General features: G+C 36.9%; 2 protein-coding genes and 1 long non-coding RNA gene across 4 annotated transcripts in view; 2 read left to right on the top strand and 1 right to left on the bottom strand.

The window, feature by feature from the left end:
- LOC311096362 overlaps positions 1-23,466 on the bottom strand; it is a 253,553-nt gene that overhangs the window by 37,875 nt on the left and 192,212 nt on the right. The window lies entirely within an intron of this gene.
- Positions 370-10,245, top strand: narf (nuclear prelamin A recognition factor). Of its 2 annotated transcripts, none has more exons than XM_084135428.1 (12): positions 370-435; positions 1,641-1,739; positions 1,898-1,963; positions 2,136-2,273; positions 2,358-2,490; positions 3,020-3,154; positions 5,558-5,676; positions 6,053-6,182; positions 6,595-6,667; positions 6,809-6,946; positions 7,081-7,238; positions 9,243-10,245. In XM_084135428.1, exons 2-12 carry the CDS (start codon positions 1,650-1,652, stop codon positions 9,491-9,493), a joined length of 1,431 nt encoding a protein of 476 aa, XP_083991554.1. In that variant the 5' UTR covers positions 370-435; positions 1,641-1,649; the 3' UTR covers positions 9,494-10,245. The 2 variants fall into 2 exon arrangements, with proteins under 2 accessions (XP_083991554.1, XP_083991555.1); XM_084135429.1 differs by lacking the exon at positions 370-435 and adding an exon at positions 876-1,153.
- nherf1a (NHERF family PDZ scaffold protein 1a) overlaps positions 10,539-23,466 on the top strand; it is a 21,929-nt gene continuing 9,001 nt past the window's right edge. Inside the window, exons 1-3 of the mRNA XM_084135439.1 lie at positions 10,539-10,674; positions 11,670-12,354; positions 23,123-23,293. Of these exons, the coding sequence (XP_083991565.1) occupies positions 11,899-12,354; positions 23,123-23,293 (627 nt within the window). The 5' untranslated portion in view covers positions 10,539-10,674; positions 11,670-11,898. The remainder of the gene's footprint in view (positions 10,675-11,669; positions 12,355-23,122; positions 23,294-23,466) is intronic.

The following is a 23,466-nucleotide window of genomic DNA, read 5'->3' as shown; positions in this document are numbered from 1 at the left end:
TATGAAACATACCTGTATTATGTATGAAAAGAGTAATATATGTGTGAAAAGACCAAGTTCGTGATTATTTGAATACTGTACCAACAGTTAACCCATTGTCGAAAATGGCTATAAATCCAAACCGTTTTAGCAATGTCCTCAATAAAATGTAATATATGTAACTATCCCAAAATTGTCTTATATACGATTAAATTGATCTTTTCAGAGAGGCGAGCATTATTTGATCGGTTCAGGGGAAGTTGACACCACTGTTGCTGATTCACGCATGCGTGTCGATCCACACGCAAGGAATCATTCTCGCGAATCGGTTCGTTCAAACAGTTCGATTCTAGGAACCGATTTAAAAAAAAAAAAAAACGAGGTTATTTAAGTAAAGACGTAACACGCCATCACGTGGTCGCTTATATCCAGCGAGTCATGTTCTAAACCTCACATGTAGGTACATTTTATTTTTTATTAATTTGTTTTAGTTAGGAAGGGATGCTTGGTTTAAAACAAATATATGTATTTGTTGCAGCCATGATTCGGCTTATAAAAAAAGTAATTTATAGCATACATATATTTTGCATTTACTTTAAATAATACTATAATCCGAATAATTCCGAATCAGACATTCTGGGTGAGTTTGTTAACAGGGATCATAGCGAGTCGAGACTCGAGAATGTCCGACAAACCAAAGTCCCTTGTCTTTGCCAACAATGGCGGTTACTATGACCCGACACATCACGAATCAGATGTATGTTGGAAAGAGACGGTTGTCCAATCATTACGAATTAGACATGTCCGGAAGAGAAGATTCTTGGTTCAGTGAGTTGTTGACTCAGAACGGCTTAACGGTTCAACTGATTCATTGAAATGATGCGACTCAAAAGGATGATTCATTCACGATTCAGACACTGCTAAGGACAATGGAGTCGGATGCACCGAAGCCAAGACGAGCCGAGATCCTTCTACCGCGAATGTGGCCCATTCGGATTAGTCAGAGTTGTGGAACGGATGACTGTATGAACATCAGTGTTAAATGACCGCAGTGCGCTGTTTTCAGATGGTCAGCTCGCGCTTTAAAGTGTCATTAATAGAAGTTCCTGCTATAGTTCCACTGCTGCGTCTCCTGCTTTCCCCCTGAACAATAAGGACTTCATGTGGTTTTTATGTGAGTCGGTTGGCCTTTTTTTTTTTTTTTTTTTTTTTTTAAATTTTATTTTTTTTAGTTTATGATTTATTTTAGTACATTCGGCAATGTTAGATAATGGTGGGAGATTGTTGAGTAAATGTCACGGGTTATCTAAGGAAAGCGAAGTCCTCAGAGCTCTCTGTCATTTATTTATCACCCTATTACATGCTGAGAAAATGAACGTGATCCAACTGCTTAACGTATGATTATTTACAAAAGCACGAAAGATCCTCAAAACAGTCATTTGGTGAAACTGAAAAGAGCCCATCATGGGAACCTGAAATTATCACATTTCCCTTAAATTGGTGCTTGTGTATGAATACTTCAGGTTAATAACAGGCTTTATTGTGACTGTATTTTATTTCTAATTCCCTGTTTGTGTTAAATATGTGTTTTTGGTGTCACATAACACCCAGAATGCTCTATAAATACAGAAAGCTTTCATTTTCAATCTTTCATTTCACAGGAATAATTTATGGCACTGAACATTTCAAGAGCTCCTTATACAATGTCTGAAGTCAAAATTGGACGGAAAAAAGAAAAGTGTGAGAATTGCACAAAACAGGTAATGTATTTATTTAATTCTGACGTATATCTTGCATAATTACACAATTATTCACAATTGTTTTGGTTTATGTATGAATTTCATGCTTTATTTTATTGTCAATCATGTATTGCGTAAGCACTCATTAGTGTTTATTTTCTCTCGATTCCACCTTTTAGTGCAACAAGACAAAAAGTGATGAAAGTATAAACTCACTACAAGAGAAAGGTGTTGCAAATGGAGAGGTATGTCTCATTGCTCCTTTTATGCGTCAGACACACAGACTGAGTTGTAATCTGATAAACTGTGGTGCACATCTGTCGTTTTGTTTGTGTTTGGTTTGGGGGAGGATGAATGAACAAACACTCATTTGTATTTGACGTAGATGTGGATAATCTGAAATGCTGTTTTCCTCAGGTGAGAGAGTCTACCTCAGTTCAGCAGGTGTTGCTGAGCGCGTGTCTGTCCTGCGACGGCTGCGTATCGGAAGACGAAGGCAAGGGAATCTCTCAGCAGAATCTGGATGAGATCAACCATGTGCTTGCCATTAATAAGGTACTTTAAGCCTGACAAATTCAGACTTTAGAAAAATGATCTGTGTGGATGTATCTCGCATTGTTATTTTTGTGTTTTTGGCAGAAATGTGACACTTCGAAGCACAAAATTCTCGTGGTGTCCGTGTGTCCCCAGTCGCTGCCATTCTTTGCTGTTAAATTTCAATTGGACGTTCCAGCAGCTGCACAGAAACTCTGTGGATTCCTGAAGAGTGTGGGTACGTCTGGACGCCACATTTGCCTTAAAGTCACTTTGTCTACCTCTTGTTTTTCTGCTTTTCATTAAATCAAGATGTTCACATAGCAAATATTTGCCACATGAAAGTTAAAACCATCCTAAATATTTGTATCCGTGTAACATCAGAGTTATTTTAGTATTATGTATTTACTATTATTTTTGAGCTTTTTTAGTTTTCATTTATAAATTTTTTTTTTTTTTTGTAATGTCATGTTATTTCTATTTGAGTATTACATATAGTTCAGTTTTATTTTTTTATTTCTTCCGTTAGTCATTTTAGTGCATGGCAACATTTAATTTTTGTTTTAAGTTTTCAATATTTATATTTTATTTTATTTCTGCTTTTTTTAAATAATTTATTTTAATTTAATAATTTATTTTAGTTTTGAATAGTTTTAGTTTTAGCTAACAATAATGACCCTGTTACACATGGCATGAGTTCTTTAATAATGAGTTTAACATGAGTTCTTTCATACTGTTTTGAAGGCTTCTTTCATCTGTCTCCTCAGGGGTTCATTATGTCTTTGACAGTACAGTAGCTGCCAGTTTTAGCATTTTGGAAAGCCAGAGAGAATTTGTTCAGCGTTTCCGCCGTAAACATCATGATGCCAATGCCATGCCGATGTTCACTTCCTCATGTCCAGGTAAGACCATCCTGATAACCACTTAAAGGCACAGTATGTAATTTTCACCGCTAGAGGTCGCATATTCAAAACAATAACAAAGGCGTGGCTTGATGGAATGTGGAATGATGGGAGTTGTCATCTTCACCTTCACTGCCGATGGAAATCAATCTGAAGGGACTCACAAATCATGTTCATGAGTGAGGTAGTGAAATTGATGTATGTTTTGACTAAATTACCACTCATACATGTCACTTTATTTGTCAAATTAAATGGTGGGGTAACGCAGCACAGTTTTACATCTTCAAAACAATCATACTAAATAGGCCTAGTATGTACTAAACATGTACTAAAGTACATTAGAATGTACTCTCAGCATTTGCAAAAAGGCTTACTTACTATTTATGTATAACACATACTGCTTTTAATAATTACACTGCCATAGACTTGATAAGTATTGCCGTTCATTTTGTTCATGTTTACATAGCCAGTCCTCCAGCATTTAATTTAACCCTTTCCTCTCCGGTGTATTGATTGCAAAAACAAGTTCAGAACATGATTTTTGAATGTTTTAGCTTTCAAATGATGCATAGTTTATGATAGTCAATTGAATATTTGTTATAAAACAAAGGTAAAAAAAAAGTAATAAAAGTATAGACACGGCTAGTTAAGGAGTTAAACAGTGTTAGGATATGCCACACCAATACTGATTGTCGTTTTATTTCTGCTCTTGAAAATTCTTGAGTCATTTGATTCATCTGCACATTTACTTTTCTTGGCGTTATCTTTGGCGACAGAACCTGCTGCATACAATAACAAATAATTGTGGTCCATGACGACTGTGCGAAACAACAACAGAGTGTCGTGCTAGACGCTACAACTACTACTTCCACATTTTTTTCATGAGACTCACTGTGTTGCCATGGTTTCTACGACAGTAAAAGCAAAAACCGAGGATAACGTGGACATGACGCCATTGACAGGCGACGCAATGAGGAGGGTCGTTACACTGGTTAAAATAGCGAATTTCTCTGGATTTAAACATTGTTGGAAACATTTGGGATAGTGTAAGTACACAAGTGAACAAAGTATATAACACTGTGCTAGTGGTTTTTGGATATTTGAATGCAAAAATCTTACATGCCTTTAATCTCAATTACATCTCTTAAAACACATCGTAAGGCCCCATTCCACCAGAAAACACTTCTATATATATATACCATAAAGGTATAAAAATGTGCAAGTAGGTTCCCACAGAATGTTTGCAGGTTTTCACTGCATTGCGTGTTCATTTATGAAATCTATATTAGCTAATTTGATTATGCTTTTAGCTTCCATTGCAAGAAAAGTCCACCAAGATCTGCGTATAATTTTCTATTTAATTCAAATTTAAAACTCTTGAAAAAGGTTGTGGATTGTTGTGCCATTATAAGAGAAGTGGTTGCCAACTTACATCCATCCTGAAACACAAGTAAGCATCTCTAGCCAGAGCTTTCAAGAAAAAAGATCATGTTTTCTGCTTCTTAACTCTGAACCTTTATGTGTTTCGCAAACAAGGTGTCTCTTAATGTAGATAAGAGCCAAATGTGGTGCAATGGTGTGTAAATGTGGGTTGTGTTTGAATGGGTGGGGCTGTTAGATAGCCATAGCATTCTGTAGCTGTGAGATAGACACCTCACACACCCTTCCTGCACTTTTCACAACTTTTGTCCTCACTCTCAGAGTGGCCATTATTTAATTTTCATCATGGATGATGATTAACTCACTAAGCTGATGTATTTAATTAATGTGACTTCCAGTACATTTAGTTAAATGACCCAGGGTTTCATGTCTTGCTCAAACTAGTAGTGGTGGGAATCAGCAGAGAGAGGTATTGTTGATGCAGTATTTTATTTTTATTGTAAAGAAATTAACAATTTTATTCAGCAAGAAAATGTATCAAATGTAACCATAAAGACATTTATAATGTTTCAGAAGATTTCTGTTTGAAATAAATTCTGAACTTTCTATTCATTAAAGAATCTTGAAAAAAAACTGCTTTCAACACTGATAATAAGAAATGTTTCTTGAGCACCAAATCAGCATTTTAAAATGATTTCTGAAGGATCATGTGACACTGAAGACTGGAGTAATGACTTCTAAAAATTCAGCTTTGCCATCACAGGAATAAATTACATTTTTAAATATATTAAAACAGAAAACAATAATACATTTTACTGTATTATTGATCAAATAAATGTAGCCTTGGTGACACTGTGTATATATATAAAAAAAAATTAATGAGAATATCAATACATTATTGTCAGGTCAAATATAGATTCTGCCACCTCTTAGAACTAGTAGTTCTTCGACTGCTACATGGCCACTAGTTGCTATGTGTAGTAAATATATGAAGATTAAATTTGTGATTTTGTTTGTGCTCAGGGTGGATTCGCTATGCAGAGCATGTTCTTGGTAGCCTGGTCACGCCACACATCTGCAACTCCAGATCACCTCAACAGATCATGGGCTCCTTGGTCAAAGACTTTTTTGCCAGACAACAGGTGAGAGGTGGCCATTTGTCCAGGGCTTCCTGGAAAACCTGGTAATATCAGGTTATTGTCAGGCCTGAAGAAGGCATGGAAATTAAATAATGCTAAAATAGGTATATTGTATAAAATGTTTTGATTTGATCTAAAAAAATTGAGTGTGGTCTTATTCCAGAGTGCTACAGAATTCTCTAAGTGATTATTATTATATAAAAAAAAAAGCATTATCCAGAACTCTGGAAAAGTCATTGAAATTTACTGGTCAAAAGCATGAACCTATGGACCTTTGTGCTTACTGTATCACCTGTATCACAATCATGTAAAAATGGTCCATTTCCTATTAGTGGTGACTGAATGAGGCACTGTATCTGTTTTGTGTTATGTCTTGTAGAAACTGACCCCGGATCAGGTTTTCCATGTGGTGGTGGCTCCCTGCTTTGATAAGAAGCTTGAAGCTGTGAGAGACGAATTCTACAACAGCATCCTAGAGACCAGAGACGTCGACTGTGTGCTTACGTCAGGTACGACTGACCTTATTCCCCTCTTACCTTTTCAGTTTAATTTCTAACCAGGCAACCGGTTAAGACCAAATAATTCCGATTTATTTATCCTAATATCTATATTTTTATATATAAAACTGCCATTCAGATGTTTGGGATCGTGTTTTTGAAAGCAGTCATGTAAAACAATGTGAAAGTCTTTACTGTCACTTGTGATTTCATTTAATATACTTGCTGAATAAATGTATTTGGTACTGATCCCAAACTTTTGAATGGAAGTGAATGTATAAAATTCCCTAGTGCATCTTTCCTTCTTGGAAATGATCAGAAATAACTAATGCATGTTGTTATTGTATAGAAGCAGGTTTCAGTGGAGGGTGTTTTTGTGATCTTTGTACTTTTGAAATGACTCTAAATGACTGTTTTGGTTTAGGAGAGATTCTTCATTTGATGGAACAAAGCAAAGTTACTGTAGAGGAAGTGGACTCTGCTCCTTTGGATCATGTGTAAGTGAAATTTTGCAGCATTAAACAATCGCATAATTCTTCACATTTAACCTATTAAAGCAAAGGCAATAACAGTCCAGGTAACTGCTGAAAAAAAAGATATACTGTATATAATCCAAAAATGTGGTGTTGTTTATTTAGATTTGGTGAGACAAGTGACTCAGGTGTGACCAGGCATGAAGGTCGTGGATCTGAAGGCTTCCTGGAGCATATTTTCAAACATGCAGCCAAAGAGCTGTTTGGCCTAGACGTCCAAGAGATTGTGTACAAGACACTCAGGTGAGAGATAGACCAGTCCGTTTTTGATATGTGGTGGATAATCTATATTTTATAATTATTTATAAATTATGCCAACCGCCAACTGATAATCCTTACATTGCCATCTGTGTAAACACTTGCCTTATTCCTGATAGGAATCGAGACTTCCAGGAGGTGGCGCTGGAGCGTGATGGAGAGACTCTCCTGCAGTTCGCTGCAGTCTATGGCTTCCGGAACATTCAGACTTTAGTGCACAGAATGAGGAAAGGCAAAGTGCCCTACCAGCTAGTAGAGGTACTTTCCTGCCCTGGAGGTATGAATTTTTACAATTACATGAATTTTATTTTGCTATTACCCAACTCAATAGGTGCTGTCATTAATAAAATAAGCTTGAACACATTATAGATAGATAGATAGATAGATAGATAGATAGATAGATAGATAGATAGATAGATAGATAGATAGATAGATTTGTTTCCACCGTAGATGCATACATAACACAGACAACACATAACATGTTAAATTATTGACATATCATAATACAATCACAGACATCACGCACACAAAGAGAGCATAAGATGACGAATCGTCTTATTACTCGGGATGTTCGCCACAACTAATTTCATTAACGTTCAAACGGATATTTTGTAAACGACTAGTCTAACAACCCCCCAGAGGATAGTCAAAAAAAGTCTGTATATGAATATCTATTTGAAATAGCCTACTTAATCTATGAATCAGTCAAAAAGGTAATATATATACAATGTGCTTGCCTTGCATTATGATGTGTGTACATTAAACTTGAGGTTCACTTAATCAATGTTAGCCAATATTGACATATTTATTAAAATACACTGTACTTATTAATCCTGTACTTCCTGTTGATTCAAACTAAATAGCCTATTATAAAAAGAATTACTCAAACATAAATTAGCCAACATAAATCAGCACGTCAAGGTATTGTTGCCTGGCATCCGCTTGTACATCCGGGTTTGAAAATGTGCAAAATCGAAAGAAAAGCTTGATTTGTACCGTCAACAAGGGTATACTGTTTGTTAGAATATTGCTATAAGATCTGTTGTTGTCAAGTAAGTTTCAATCTAATTGTTTCCCCTTTAAATCGCCATAGTCTCTCATAACTGGTAAAAAACAAGCCTAATTGTTATGTTTGACAGTAGAAAACTTAACATTTTTGTTTAAGTCAAACTACTTGCTCACTTTGCTCATCTTCCGAGTGGACATTTCTCTGTGTGACACTGAGAAAATGAAAGCATGCAAGGTCTGAGATCAAATGAAATGTTGTTTTCTGCTACTAATGTATACTTTTCAAAATAATGTATTTTTAAAATGTAACAAAGTTATAAAGTGCACAAAATATAAAGCAAAACAATGAATTTAAAAAACAGTGTTGACAAAGAGCAGCAAAACCCTTTAGTCGACTAGTCTCACACATCTATATTACAGGGTTTGCTTGGTCATAAAAAAACTGGGAATATAGTAAATGTCATCTTAAAATAATGAATGTAATTTTTCTTGTTTTGTACTATTTTAGTAGCCTGACTGCGTCAGACTTCCTACTTCCGCTCAATTTCATTTCACTTCTGTATTCAGTCTGAGAAAGCGTAATAGCTTTCCGTTTTCCTCCGGCCTGAAAATAGCCGGCCAATCAACGAACAGAGGGCAGGCTGAGAGCCGTGACGTAGATGCTGATTGTACCGTGGATGCGTAGATTTACTTCACATAATCTGCTAAAGTCGTTCACAGCCATGTTCACTCCGGTATTTCGCTCGATGGTTTTGTTTTCGCATTATACATGTGTTTACAGTGGAAGTTAGATGCGGCTGAGCATGCGCATAACACACGCCATAACCAAACGTTATGTGATTGGCTTACGGGTAACCAATGATTTTAAACTTCCGACAAGCGAGAAACTTCCCCCCCGCGAGACAGAAAACGCTTTTCAATTATGATATGCCAGACTCTGTCTACGAAGCAAAGCGAAGGTCTAATGTCTAAAGGTCTAATGAATTGGTCAGAGAATGTCTAGTTTGGTATTACCAGGCTACTATTTTAGTGGCTTAATATTACTTTTTGTGAGCAACATTCCTCACAAGCCATCATGAAATAATAGATATATTATTAAATACATATGTGATATTAAATAAAAAATGTATATTACATGTATAACAACAATAATAGTTAATAAGTCAATAAAACATATTAGTATTATTAATTATTTGTACATTGATAAACATTTTATCTTTGAATGTAAAAGTACTGTTTCTTTCCTTTATCTCTCCTTCTCTTTGACTTTCAGGCTGTTTAAGTGGGCGAGGACAAGCTGAGGGAGAGGGAGGTCGACCTGACCGACCTTTGGTCCAGCAAATGGAAGAGCATTACAGCAGCTTACCTGTCCGTCTGCCTGAAACAAACCCAGAGGTTCAGCGCCTCTACCAGGATTGGCTGGATGGCCACGACTCCCCATGTGCACAGCAATGCCTCCACACTCAGTACAAGAACCACACGCAGCCACCCTCTCAAATAGTAAATCCTGACATTCAGTGGTGATTGGAAGTCATCATTGCGTTCCCACATACCTGGAACCAAGCTCTGCTTTAGATGCACCAATCAAGACTGACTGTTTGATGCTATCTTGGGCTCAGACGAATTGCACTGTTTCTGCAGTGTAAAAAAAAAAAAGAAAAAAAGTTGAACAAAGGACCAAAAAGGCTTTTTGTTCTATGCAGTGAATCGGACTCTGCTTTACTAATGAGTAGATTTGCATTCGTTTACTTGTTTTCTAGAACATTTACTCGCATTGCACCTAAATTATGTCATGCATGGTTGGGAAACCAGCAGTCACAGATGTATAAAAGTGTTATTAAAAGGACAATAGCAATAACACAAGGCAAAAAAACAAAAACAAAAACGGACTCTTATCAAAACAGATTACTGGACTCTGTTCATATGCACTGGAGAAAAGATTGAAGGAGGTTTGTGTATGGCCATCACTGAGATCCAGCTGTAGAAATGGCAAACTAATCCATATTGGTGCTATGAATTAATTAAAGAAAAACAACCTGTTAAAGCTTCATTACTTTGATTGCCATAAAAATGCATGCACTAATTTTAACAAACCTGGCAGTGATTATGAAATTTTGTAATTGTTAGATCCAGGCGCGCACATAATCCACATCTGTAGATTTCTGCTAAATTGGGACGTCCATAATTCACAAAGTCCTACATGTCCTGTGATCCTCGCTTATTTGTTCATTAAATTTTGACCCTTTTGGTTATGCTTTCAGCTACCAAAAATAGTACTACAGCACAAATGCATCTATTTGATTTGTCCTCAGATTCCATCTGGGCCTGGTTATAACTAATTGTGGATTTATGTGTTTGTAAATGTCTCCCATTTACAGTACCTGAACACTTTGAATACTTTCAATACCTGAAATCTTTCTGTATTAAGTGGTACAGAATGTGGTAAGATTACTGCTTTTCCTTTTGGTGCAGGTTTGTAAAGTGTCAGTAGAGGGCAGAATTGACAGATGCGGCCTCTAATCACTTCTAGTTCTCGCTGTATGCCCAGTATGTATCCGCTGCTGCAATATCCTGTTTGAGAGGAGTTGTTACAACTGTGAGTTCTGTCACAATATGTTCTGTTGTAAAAAAAAAAAAAAAACTAAAATACTTGCCGCTTTATGTGCCACACTTCAGTCATTGCAATACAGGATGCAGTTTGAATGGTAAGGTGATTTTCTTCTTGATGTAATTGACATGAGGACTAGTATGATACTAAAGTAAATTTAATTTGGTAGAGTAGATAAACACAGGATTAATCAAATCTCTTATATGGTGTAATCTTGCCTTGTTGCACAAACCTTCCTTCCTTGCTTGACCAATTTTGAGCCATTAACCAGTATAGTAAATTCAGACACGTGAAGCCAAACACTGCAGCATATTGGTAGCATTGACTTTTATTATTGAGTCTCTTGCTGTTCACACAAGAATTTATAAAGCACATGCTAGAGAGATTTTCTTTCAACTTTTAGTGTATTTAAGATTGATATTTAAAAGAGTGAATCACATTTGTGATTAAACAGTAACAATATTTAGGGTGTGATTCTCATAGCTTGCCTCAACCATGTCGACAGGCAGATAACCCGTGTCTTTTTTATTGCATATTCTATGATGGAAGAAAGCAAAGGGTTGTAAAAACATTACTTTATCTAAATTACTTTGTTGGACAGTCTATAACAGAGGTGTATTAGGTGAAAATATGTGGCAAAATGTTACCATTTATCCTGCACTGAAATGCAGTAGCATGCCATGAAATTCCAACTATTTTCCATGTCCTGTTACATTCCTGAATTAATCACAGAACTAATTTGTAGAAACTTTTTATGCATGTTATAGAGAAATTTTTTAGGACTTTTTGAACATATCACAAAAAAATGTTGTTTATCATAAGTGTCCATATTTTTCCATATTTTGTCCATATCACAAATATTTTACAGTTTAACTGGTTTGGAATTATGCAAACAAAATTGAAAAGATAAAAAGGTGCCACTTCACTTGCCTATCAATACTATATTTAATACAAAAAGAAAAAAATAATTCTACAATAAAATTAAAGAGACCCGTTTTCCATTATCTAATTTTGCTTGCAAATGGTATTTGCCCATAGTCCCTTTTAAACTAATCTACAGAACTCGCGCAATGACGTTCTTGTGATTGACAGGTGAAAGTTCCAATCAGCGAGAGTTATAGACAGAGGCGGGCCCGTGAAGCGCTGACTGGCTACACTTCAAAGAAAACTGCGATTTGACTTACAGTGTTGCAACACAGTGAAGACGCGGAGTGGGCGGCGCGGAGAGTTTTTCTCTACACGTATCTATTTTTCGTGGCTGCCTAACCCTACTTTCAGTTTAGCCGGACTGCTGTTTTTTTGTAAGTCTTATAGTTTCAAAATGTCCAGCGACCTCAGGCCAAAGTTGTGCGTCTTAGAAAAAGGGGACAGCGGCTACGGTTTTCATCTTCACGGCGAAAAGAACAAACCCGGTCAGTTCATCCGACATGTGGAGCCCGACTCTCCTGCCTTCGCCGCGGGTCTGTTGGCCGGAGACAAACTGGCGTTCGTGAACGGGGAGAATGTGGAGGACGAGAAGCATCAACAGGTGGTGGCTCACATTCGAGGCATCACGGACAAACTGGAGCTCATCGTGCTGGATCCAGAGACAGCAGCACTGCTGCAGAAACACAATTTGAAGTGCCGGAGAGAGTATGTGGCTGATGGGATACCGATACCGAGCAGTGCTGGCTCGGACCATGAAGATGATGTGAAGAACGGGACACCAAGGGAATCCACCCCCGTCCCGGAGACAAACGGGGACATACGCATGGATAGACTGAGCGTGAGCTCCAAGGTGAGTTAAATGTATCGTGAGCAAATTTCCATCACGTAAAAGGGTTATTTTGGAAAATATTTAACTCCTCTGAGCACGTGCGTCAAGTTTGACAGATGCCCCAGTATCTTCACATTCGTTAATTTGTATTAATATTAATAGAAATTTTTTATTTTATATATTTTTTTTTCACCTCATATTTTGATTAATTAATTATCTCAAGTGGTGTTTTACTATTAAGTAAAAAAACACTAAAATACTTTTATTGCAATATCTTTGCTTAAATCTACAAGTTTCATCATTTTAGTTATACTTTTTTTTTGTCTCTGGCTATTTATTTTTGCTTAAACAATCAAAATGATTGCATTGTACAAAGTGTCCTACTAATATCATATTCCCAGCAGAGCATAAGAGGACTTGACGTCCAGATAAAAGCTAGTTTGCTGTCAAATGCATTAAACTTAATATTGTGGATGTGCTTCTGAAATGTTGGAGGACATTTACATGTTTTAATTCATGTGTTAAGTCACAGGTCTCTCTGGTTTTCACATTCCTTTCAGTCTGACCTGTCAGACATGATGGCAAATCAGACATGTTTTCCAGCTTTTTAAGAAAGATAAATGTCATTAGCTGAATCAACCAAATTCCAACACTTAAGCTGCTAAAGGCCTGATTACTTAACACTCATAGCTATAATCATGCATACTAATTGAGCAGTACAATGTTGTTTTTAGGCTGGATTGTTAATTGCTAGTAAATTATAACTGATATAATAATTATAGCAGGAAGGAGTGGACAGTGTGGCCAAAATCTTCTCATGGATCAGATATGCATCATATTTAGTCTCATAACTGGGCTCTCTGATAATTTACCACTGTTGAAATTTTAAGATTACATAATCATGTAGAGTATATAGGTAATTTGCATAACTCTAAAGTGATACAACATATTTATGTAACAGTACAAGGTCTGCAAGTGATTTGCACCAATTGTGCAATAAGAATATAAAAAGCTTTATCTTAATTCCTCTGATGTTAATCTGAAGTCCATTCAGTGGGCAACATTTTATTCTCTTTCGTGGGACGCAAATTTTATCCTGCGTTTAAAGGGATACCCCACCCAAAAATGACATTTCTGTCATCATTTACTTCCCTCATGTTGTTCCAAACCTGTATGACTTTCTTTTGTGGAACATAAAAGAAGATAATTTTAAAAACTTAAAAACCCCTTGACTTCCATTGTATGGACAAAAGAACACTGAGACATTTCTCAAGTGTCTTCTTTTAGGTTTTAGGAACAACATGTGGCTAAGTAAATGATGACAGAATTTTCTTTTTTGGGGGTATTATGACCAGAGTTCTCATAGTGGAACAGGCACCCTCACCCCCATAGCGCACACTTCTACACATTACAATATATTTAGCTAGAGTAGTGGCCAAAAGTGAAAATGAAAAGTGCCTAGGAAAATGGACATCTTCGCCCTTTATTTAAACATTTTATTAAGGATTTTGTAAGCATATAGTTGTGCTTAGAGTGTAAAACTAATGTATACGCTCAATTGTTACATTTGTAATAATGCATGCCTCGTGCAAAGCTTATTGGGTATTGTGTGTTTTCTTCTTCACAATATATTTTGATCTTGTAGGGTCATTAAAAGCAAATACTGAGAAATATCCTCTCCGGACATCTCTTTTGGACACTACTGTATAAAATAAATTGAGAAACTGAGTTTTCTCTTGCTAACTAACGAGTTTATGGACACTGAATGTCTTTCTTGAAGTAAATGTAATGTTTCACATGACATTGTTTCCAAGCTGCTTTATTGATGTCTTCTCGCAGTTGAAACACTGATTAAGTGATTACATGAGACATGATACGGTATAAGTTGTTCTGTTTCTTTACACATACCTTCTGATGTTCATTTATGTTTTTTTGGTGCTATAACTAGTAGTACAGTCTTCACATACGAATTGATCTCCTATCACGGACACTGAGGCCAGATCCTGCCTTCTCTAACTGTTAATTGATAGGGAATTGTGATTGGATTGGACTCTGACATTATTGGCTACCTTTGATTAGGCTTTTCTCGCATGACAGGAGATTACTACTCGCTCTGTCACTCCAAGAAAGATGAAATATGGGACAAAACATGATTTTTTCATAACAAGTTGGGTCACTAAAAATAGCGCTGAAATACGGGACTGTTCCGGAAAAAACGGGACGTCTGGTCACCATATTTTTGGGTGGAGTATCCCTTTAAGAGGATATCCTATCATCCCTATTGATTTAGTTTCCATTCATTGAGCACTGTAAAAAAACAACTACTATAAAGTCATTAGAGCTATTTCAGTGATTTCTCCTTTTTTAGTGAGTTTCAATGGAGCTCTATCAGTTAGACGGTAAATAAAACATTGTGCCAAATATATTTCATGGTTTTCTTGTGTTGTAATTGTTCGGGTTGAGGACAAAAGCCAGCAGGGTAAGCTGACCCCAATAAAGTCTCAATCCCTTGCCTTGGAGATCCTTGAGCGGTGAAGGGGGTTATTGTGGAAAGTTACTCTTTGTTTGGGTGCAGGCATAAGATTAGAGAGAAAGGAGCCCACAGAGTAGGATTGAGATCCTTTTATCCTATATAACAGATTCTGATGTGTCTTCAGGCTCGAAGAAGTTACTGAAGATCTCTATTACTACTGCTGATACTTGGGGTTAGAGGTTCATTCAAACCTCTAGATATTAAAAGTTGGTGCGTCACTTGTCCTGCGTCCTTTGTGCTAAGGACATGAATGATTGCTCAAATAATGTGCATTATTTAGATAATATCATAGACATTTGGAAGACATTGGACATTAGCAATACCTTGGCAACCAACTAAAACATCCTGTCGTCGTGGCAGTGAGTGAGTTTTTGCACAGGCAAGCACAACTTACATTTTCTTAAGAATATCTAAATCTAGTTATTAGTTACTTAGTTATAAGTTAGTGTTACTATAGAAGGCATGCCAATTAAGTTTTTGAAAATGCCAGTACAGCAAAAGCAAACTTCAAATGTGCAGTTTTGATGCTTTTACATAATTTTATACAGGCCTTTGTTTATCAGTCCTTTTTCTGATTATGTGGCATGAGCCAGAAATAACTTTAATCATCATAACCCTGAGAAGTCCTCCGCTCAATAACAGTTATTTAGAGTCTCTGGAACAATATGGATTGTAATCACATTTCTCTCCAGCAATTATCAAAGTGTATTTGAAGCCCTCAGTCAACCATGAATGGCCCTTCTGTTGTGTCGTTTTCCCCTCGCCCTCCTGCATCCCATCCTTCCTGTCTGTGATCATTCAGAAGTAACATGCCGCTGGAGGGAACATCCCTGGATCGGCTGTCAGTTTAACCCAGACTAAGCTTTGTTCTTGATGGCAGTGCCCTGCGGGATGCTGTTTACTTACTGAGATGAGTTTTCAGAGCAGATTACACACATACAGCTTGCTTGCATTGTGTTTAATGATGCATTTTGTAAAAGAGGCAGATCAGATGATTTAGGAAGATTAGATCAACTTCTGAGTCTGGAAAATTTCCTGACATTGCATTGCAAACATCAGAATCATTCTCTGATAGCGATTCCTTCGCATAATTCTTCAGAAATGCAGGTGTGTTTGGGGGGAAAGAAAGGGTGTGTTTCTTTGGAACAATCTGCATATGATGTTGATATATTAATCAGTACATTGTGTGCTTGCCATTGATGTTTTAGTTCTGTGTTTTTGCAGTAAGGGAACTACACTGTTCATTCAAGGCTTCATTTATTAATCAGGTTGTTAGATTCTTTTTTTAAATGGACGATGGAAAGATGGAAGTGGCCTACTTCCTAACTTCACCAATATTAAAACTGACATTGTTTTTACTAATTAATTTACAAAACTGTAATGTTACAGACTAGTGGTTGTAATTAGTGTTGGCTTGTTATTATTATTATTAGCCTTGATAGTCTTCCAGCTAATTTTCTGTCTTTAAAAACAAAAACAAATTATATTTAGGTTAGTGATTTGAACAAAATGTATTATAAAATTATTATTAAAAATCAATGTGTAATTTTCCATTTGTGGAATAATGTTCCAATGATCCAATTTCATTTGACATGTTTCCTCAAATTGTACAGATGGTGTACAGACGTGTCTGTCTTATTAATTTTCTAAGCAATCTCTTGCTATCTTTCTTGCCTTGTGGTCGATAGAATGGACAGAAACTCTTCCTGTTTACATAAACCACTGAAGAACCATAGATAGGAATATCATAGGATGGACTTTTTTTACTTGGGTCAGCAACCACGTAGCAATTAAAGCACCAGAGTAAAATACTAAAGAAACCTTCCAAATACCTTAGCACCTGCATAGCAATGCCTTGGGAACCACTCATAGCACTCTAGTTGCATTAAAGCACAATTCACATTTTATTCATAAGACCAGCTAATAATAATACCAGCTTTGACAACAATACATTTCAGCAGACACAATACAGCATCTTAGGATGTGTTTGGTAGCCACACACACTCTCAAGATGTTCACCACTAAACATTTTGAAAGTAAACTGAATGCGTCAAACTGAATTCGTAACTCTGTGAGATGAGGAGGGTTGTTCACATATTTGAATAAACCACTTCCTTGGTTACAAGGTCGCTGTTTTCCTGCTGTGGTCTGTTGCATTTTGAGATGACACGAGCAGTTATAGCAATCGTATCTGTCCTCACCTCACTGCTCTTGGTACCTATCTATGCATTTTGCTGTCGGTTGGCAGTTTTCAAATCTCTATAGGTTAATTATTGTCTGTTGAATTTTGCACCTGCACATCTTGGATCCAAAGCCTCCGGCCTGTAAATATATTTATGGCACCTTTGCCAGCTCTGCCCATCTTCACATTCATGCAATCAATCTTATGTCATACAATAAAAAATGCTCCTAAATTGCTTTTGCTTAACCAGTATGCCAGTATACCACATGACGTAATAGGAGGGGTTTAAATAAAGCTTGTTTACTTGGAAAACCTCAGTTATGGTTTGGGATAATTATTGTTTTCAATCATCAGTTCATGTTTCACCAACCCTACCCCAGTCCTTCAAGAGTTGAGAAAACCTAGGACAAGATTATGAGTTACTAAAGTGAGCTATAAAGTCATTAACCTTTGTATTATTGAACTGTAGTATCTTTATAGGGTTGGTGGAGGCCTGCTGTGAGCTGGTCGACAGGTCTGGTTAGGGCCTTTCCACACTCTGCCTGTGACAAACAGGTTTACTTGCTGGAATGCAACAGCTCCCAAAAATAAAATACTGTCATCATTTACTCATTCTCATATTGTTCCAAACCTTTCTCTCCTCTGTGGAGCACAAAAGAAAATGTTGTTGTTTTTTTAAGTCACATGGCCTAGTGCTATTTTAAACCCTACTGACTTTGTATTGTCCATTATGTGGACAAAAAATGTTGAGGGTGAGTAAATGTCAACAGAATGCTGTTCGTTTGTGGTGTGAGATTGTCCCCATTGTGGTGACAAAAGGTTGGGGAAATATCATGATGAATTTGCATACTGTAATGCTAGTCATAATAATCTGATGTTGTGATGCATAGTGACTTAAATTTCAGAATGTTCCTCACATTTAGAAAAGAGTGCATTCAAGGAGAGATCATTCTAAAAGTTGTGGCTATATTTTAAATTCAACCCTGTAATTAGTGACTGATCTCTTTGCCAGTAGTCACTTTGAAGGCCGCATGTGCTACAGGTTCATGTTATGTCACACAGACAGTCTTCATCTCAGGAGGATTGGCAGTGAATGAAGGTCTTTGTCAGACACTGTAGTTTTAAAATTACTCTCCCCCACATCTACTGTGGACAGGGGGAATGATTTCCTCTGCTGACTTCAGCTTCCTATATTGAATAACCCAAAGGCAAAAGGAGGCCCAGAGGGAGACTTATCTAGTAATGGGATTTTCTTTCAAAGATGATCTTACATAAACGAACTGTACTTTCGAAAAGAAAAGAAACTTTCTGAGCTTTATGCATAATAAGTTAGTATGTTTTTGAGATCACATGCTTTCATCACATATGTCATGGTTTAATGCTAGTTTATTGTTCCGTAATAAACTCTAATGCTTCATGAAATATAAAGAATAGGCTTATTTCCTCTCACGTCATTTCAGTTTTTGTTGCGGATGTTCTGCTTCACTTGGAAAACTGGTTACAGAGAAGATACTCTCTCAAATTATATCCTCTCTTAATATGAGTAGTCAGACACAGATCTATATTAAGCCCAAATCAAGTGTATCAAGTATCTCCTGCCAAGTGCCCACATTTTTTTTTTTTCTAAACTTGGGTGAGATAAACGCAGTAGTTTGTAAATTTGTGGAATAACCATTCTGTACCAGATGTACAAGTGATGAACAAGCTATTGGGTGAATATCACAAAAAACATGGACACAAGTCACGACACGTTTTTCCACCTACACACACACACCTAAATGAGAAATCATATTTTGCCAATGAAGGCAATAACGCCATTAAGAGTTTTAGAATTGGGACATTGTAATATTTATTTATTTTATGTCAGCATACATTAAACTAAAATATAAAAGCATTACTATACACTACTAAGCTCTACTATAATGATAATTGTTTTAATGGACTTAATTCTCATGAAAATAATGTCACAATGCAAAAGAAAATCGAAATCGTTTTAAACAGGCTTCATTCTTTATGCAAATATAATTTCTTCTTTCTTTTTTGAGGTAAACTGCACATTTATCTCATCATGTCATTAATCACATGCATAATATTCCTCATTTGAGTGTCCTCCTTTTCTCATTGATTTCTTTCATAAAATCAGAGCAGTGTTCCAGGGATCTTATCAAAGCGGATGATGTCATCTTTGCATTGTGAATGTGTGGGCCCCTGCCAAACCCTTTTCAAAGATAGCAGTCCACACCCAAGTCCTTTCTCACACTCCCACAATTCTCCCCTTACTCACATTCGACACAACCAAACACAACCAAAAGATGCTTTTGTATCTTTTGCTTTTCATACAGTTACAATGCAGCAAGCATGATTGTCATACCATGCTATATCGTCTCATCTCAGTTCATAATTTCCACTCATTATTTGCCTTGGGCAGAAGAGTTTTCAGAGGTTGCATGCATGATGTAATTAGTAATGAAGTCACAAGAATAACCAATACAGTGCAGCAACCTACGGCTTTATCAGACAGCTTTGTATATCTTATCACAGGGTGTTGGTGTATCTTTTAGTATATGTTAAGTGATCCTATATGTCTGCTTGTGTGAGTAATATCACAGGCATTTAAAACAAGTAATAAAAACTCGTTGAGTGTTTTAGCGCAATTTTCTGACCTCATGGGATCACAACACTAAGAGATAGTAAATATTTTCCTGGATTTTTTTTGTGCGTTCCCGAGATTAGACCTTCCTTAACATAATGCCGAAAACCCGAAGTCTCTAGGTGGTCTGGTTGAGGAGTAGATAGAAGTGCAAAATTGGTGCGCACAGACAGAACAGAAATCATGAGTTAACAATCGCAATTTTGTCCGGTGGAAAATTGCGCTAAAAAACATTGTGACTGTCATATGTGTCATACTGTCACAAGACCCACCCAGACGGTGGGTACTTTGTGTAATATTCCTGAATGTATGATGTCCATGTCCAGTCCTCTCCGGACATTGTGATCTTTCTGTCAGAAACAGTCGAATGTGGCTACAGAACATTGGCAGGAAAGTTGCAGTTTTGCAGAATGAAATAAGATCTAAACTTAGTCTCTTGCCAGTTTGGTCAGTGCTTAAAGCCAACTCATCATGCCTCAAATTACTCAAATACCTCAAATTGTACAGGTTGTTGAGTAAATGTGTTCTTTTAGCTGGCGCTTGTATGCAAAGTGACTTACAGTACAGTACACGTATTACAGGGACAATCCCTCTAGGGCAGCCTGGGGTTAAGTGCTTTGATCAAAGGGACAATTTGGCAATAGCTCATGGCTCTGATTACCAGCCCTGTGCTCTAACCACTGCACCACACACCGTCCACAAACCATCCATAAACAGAAGTCTTCAGTCGCAGCCTTGTGTTCAGCAGGCGGGATTAAACTCTTAGCGTAACATATGGCCTCTGCTGGTTAAGCCTATGCTAATCAGAGCTCAGATAGGCCTTGCATTTGCATAGTCACCTGTTAGAAGAGTTCTTTCTTTCATTAGTGGCTACATTCCAGGCACGTTTTCTTTGGGGATAGTAATGAGGATACCTTTGCTTTTGTCAGCACTGTCTGTGACCTGTGGTTAGCCCCGAGCTTGAACAGGTATTGATAATGGTATCAAGCACATTCAGTGACCGTAGTGCTGCTAACCCCTTCACTCTGCACTGCTATCCAGTTTCCCAGAAGAGCAGCCCTCCCGGGAAGTATGTAGCCTTTACACTGCAGCTTTGTACTGCTGCCTTTGGTATTATCAGTGTTAGAGTATCATGAGTGAGCACCTTGGACACACTTTCCCTATGTGCTGAATTGGTTTGCAGTTGGTCTTCGTCAGTGATTCCAAACCTGAAATAATGATTTTGAGTTGGCTTTTTACATATAAAACAGGTTAATGTAAAGATTAAAATAACTAATAATCATGTTTAATCTCATGATTTGAATCAGTGTATCACATTTATTATTTTTTTAAAATTAAATACATATTGTATTATAAACAAATAATACAAATATTAATAACTTATTATTATTATTATTATTATTATTATTATTATTAGTGTTTTTGTGTATCATATTTAGTATTCTTATATAATTATACAGAAATATATTATTCATATTTAAATTTATTTAAATTATTATTATTATACTTAAGCATTATTTATGGGGCTGTGGGGATGCATAAGACTAAATAATATGTCTATATCAACTATAACTATATAATTAATAATAACCATAACGACAACAGTGGTAGCAGTATTTATTATTATTATTATTATTATTATTAGTATTATTAGTATTATTAGTGTTTATGAAGGGGTACTTGAGCATTATTGATGGGACTATTGGGGGCTAAATAAGATGAAACCTGAAACATTAAACTGTATTATATAATGATTTGCATTTTATATTTTATTTTGTTTTCATACTTTGCTGGCTCATGTGTCTTTCTTTTGACTCATCTGTAGATCAATATGTGCATGTGAACAGCATGTAGATGTTTGAATGTCTTATCTGTTTGTATAATTTCAGCCATATATCACATACTAGTTTGCTAAAGAGGGAAGTACATAGATGACTGGTCAGTTTCATTACTTCTACTTTTCAGTGCTTCACCTCGGGATGTTGACGTACTGACTGTGCTTTGAAATGGTAAAAGTTATTCTCTCTTTTAAAAAAATCTCTTTGTATATTATTTCATTTTCTGTAGTTTTATTTCGAAAGTCTTGATCAGAATTTTTAGGAAGCTTGAATGTTTCAGGAAACAGGTGACTTGTTTGTTCAGTTATTGTGTATCGACTAGGGTGGATGGCTTTGCTTCGGGAAGTTCTTCTGTACGTAATGATTTTCTCATGCACATTTGTGAAGTATTTTGTTGTGTGGTGAATGTTTGATTGATTTGAATCATATTGTTTTTCGAAATGTGGTTGGTTGCAGTGGAGGGAATCAGACTGTTGCTGACTTCGGCTTTGTACAACATTCTTAGCTATAGTTTACATTTGAAAGATTAATGTAAAAATGATCTTATCATGATTGACAACAAACGTAATGGGCCCTATTTTAACGATCTGAAACGCAAGTGTCAAAGCTCAAAGCGCAAGTAACTTTGTGGGCGGGTCTTGGCGCTGTTGCTATTTTCCCAGCGGGATAAATGACTCTTGCGCCAGGCGCAAATCTAAAATGGGTTGGTCTGAAGTAGCTTCATTATTCATAGGTGTGGTTTGGGCGTAACGTGAAATAAACCAATCAGAGCGTCATCTCACATTCCCTTTAAGAGCAGACGCGCTTTGTTCTAAAGCGGATTCCTATCATAACGGCGGATTTGCCAGACGCGCGCCAGGAGCGGTTCACAGTCGAGGAGAGCAACGCTCTCGTCAGGGACGTTGGGGATGGAGAAACCCACCCAAATTAACTTCGGTTAAAAAGGAGTATGATAATTTGGGTAAATGTGTAAGCTAGATGTATGCTTTTATAATAAATTGTCTATCTATCTATCTATCTATCTATCTATCTATCTATCTATCTATCTATCTATCTATCTATCTATCATAATAATGTATGATTTGCAAAAATTAAAACTGCTGCTTCTGTGTAGATGAGAGAATCAAAGTGTATGCGCGTTGTGCACACGCTACATTGATTATGGCCAAGCATGCGCCCTTAAAATAGCATATGAATAACATGCGCAACGCGCCACTGACTTTAAACTATTTTTTCCTGGTTAGTAGCGCAATTGTTTTCTAAACCTGCAAAATAGCATGAAGGAACGTTTGCGCTGGAACACGCCTCCTTTTTTGCGCTGAACCGCCCAGGGAGCGCAAGTTCATTCCCTAGTTTAGCGACGTGCTTCTGTGGAGGGAAAAGCGCGCTTTGCGCGGGTGCAAAATAGGAATGATACATGCGTCAGTGTACAAAGTCAATTGCGCTGGGTGCAAGATAGGGCCCAATATGTGATGTAACTGATATCATCAAATATTTTCTATATACGCTTTGCTTTGTGTGTTTGTGACATAGCAGAGTATCCGTTTTTTTCATAGTTTCTTGTCTTGTTTGTTTCCTATTTTTAGGATTCAAAGAATGAGCTGCGTCCACGTCTCTGTCACATGAAGAAGGGTGCCACCGGATATGGCTTTAACCTGCACACAGAGAAGTCGAAACCTGGCCAGTACATCAGGGCGGTGGATGAGGACTCCCCAGCAGAGAAATCTGGACTTCTGCCCCAAGATAAAATAGTGCAGGTATAATACTATTTAAACAACTGTGTGTGTGTGTGTGTGTGTGTGTGTGTGTGTGTCTGTGTCTGTGTGTGTGTGTGTGTGTGCGCGCGCTTCAGGAATGTGTAGTAATCAGGTACTTTTGTGTTCAGATAGCGTGTCTCTATCGCGCATCGATAGATGCATTAAATTGAAGT

The sequence above is a fragment of the Abramis brama genome (assembly GCF_963993115.1).
Source record: "Abramis brama genome assembly, chromosome: 14".
NCBI lineage: Eukaryota > Metazoa > Chordata > Actinopteri > Cypriniformes > Leuciscidae > Abramis > Abramis brama.
The sequence above is the reverse complement of the archived record's forward strand: the minus strand, read 5'-3'. Positions and strand labels throughout refer to the sequence as shown.

Coding starts and splice junctions, on each gene's coding strand:
- narf (XM_084135428.1), top strand. CDS start 1,650: ATGGCACTGAACATTTCAAGAGCTCCTTATACAATGTCTGAAGTCAAA. Junction 3,155..5,557: donor GTTCACTTCCTCATGTCCAG/GTAAGACCATCC, acceptor GTTTGTGCTCAG/GGTGGATTCGCTATGCAGAG. Junction 6,183..6,594: donor CGACTGTGTGCTTACGTCAG/GTACGACTGACC, acceptor GTTTTGGTTTAG/GAGAGATTCTTCATTTGATG.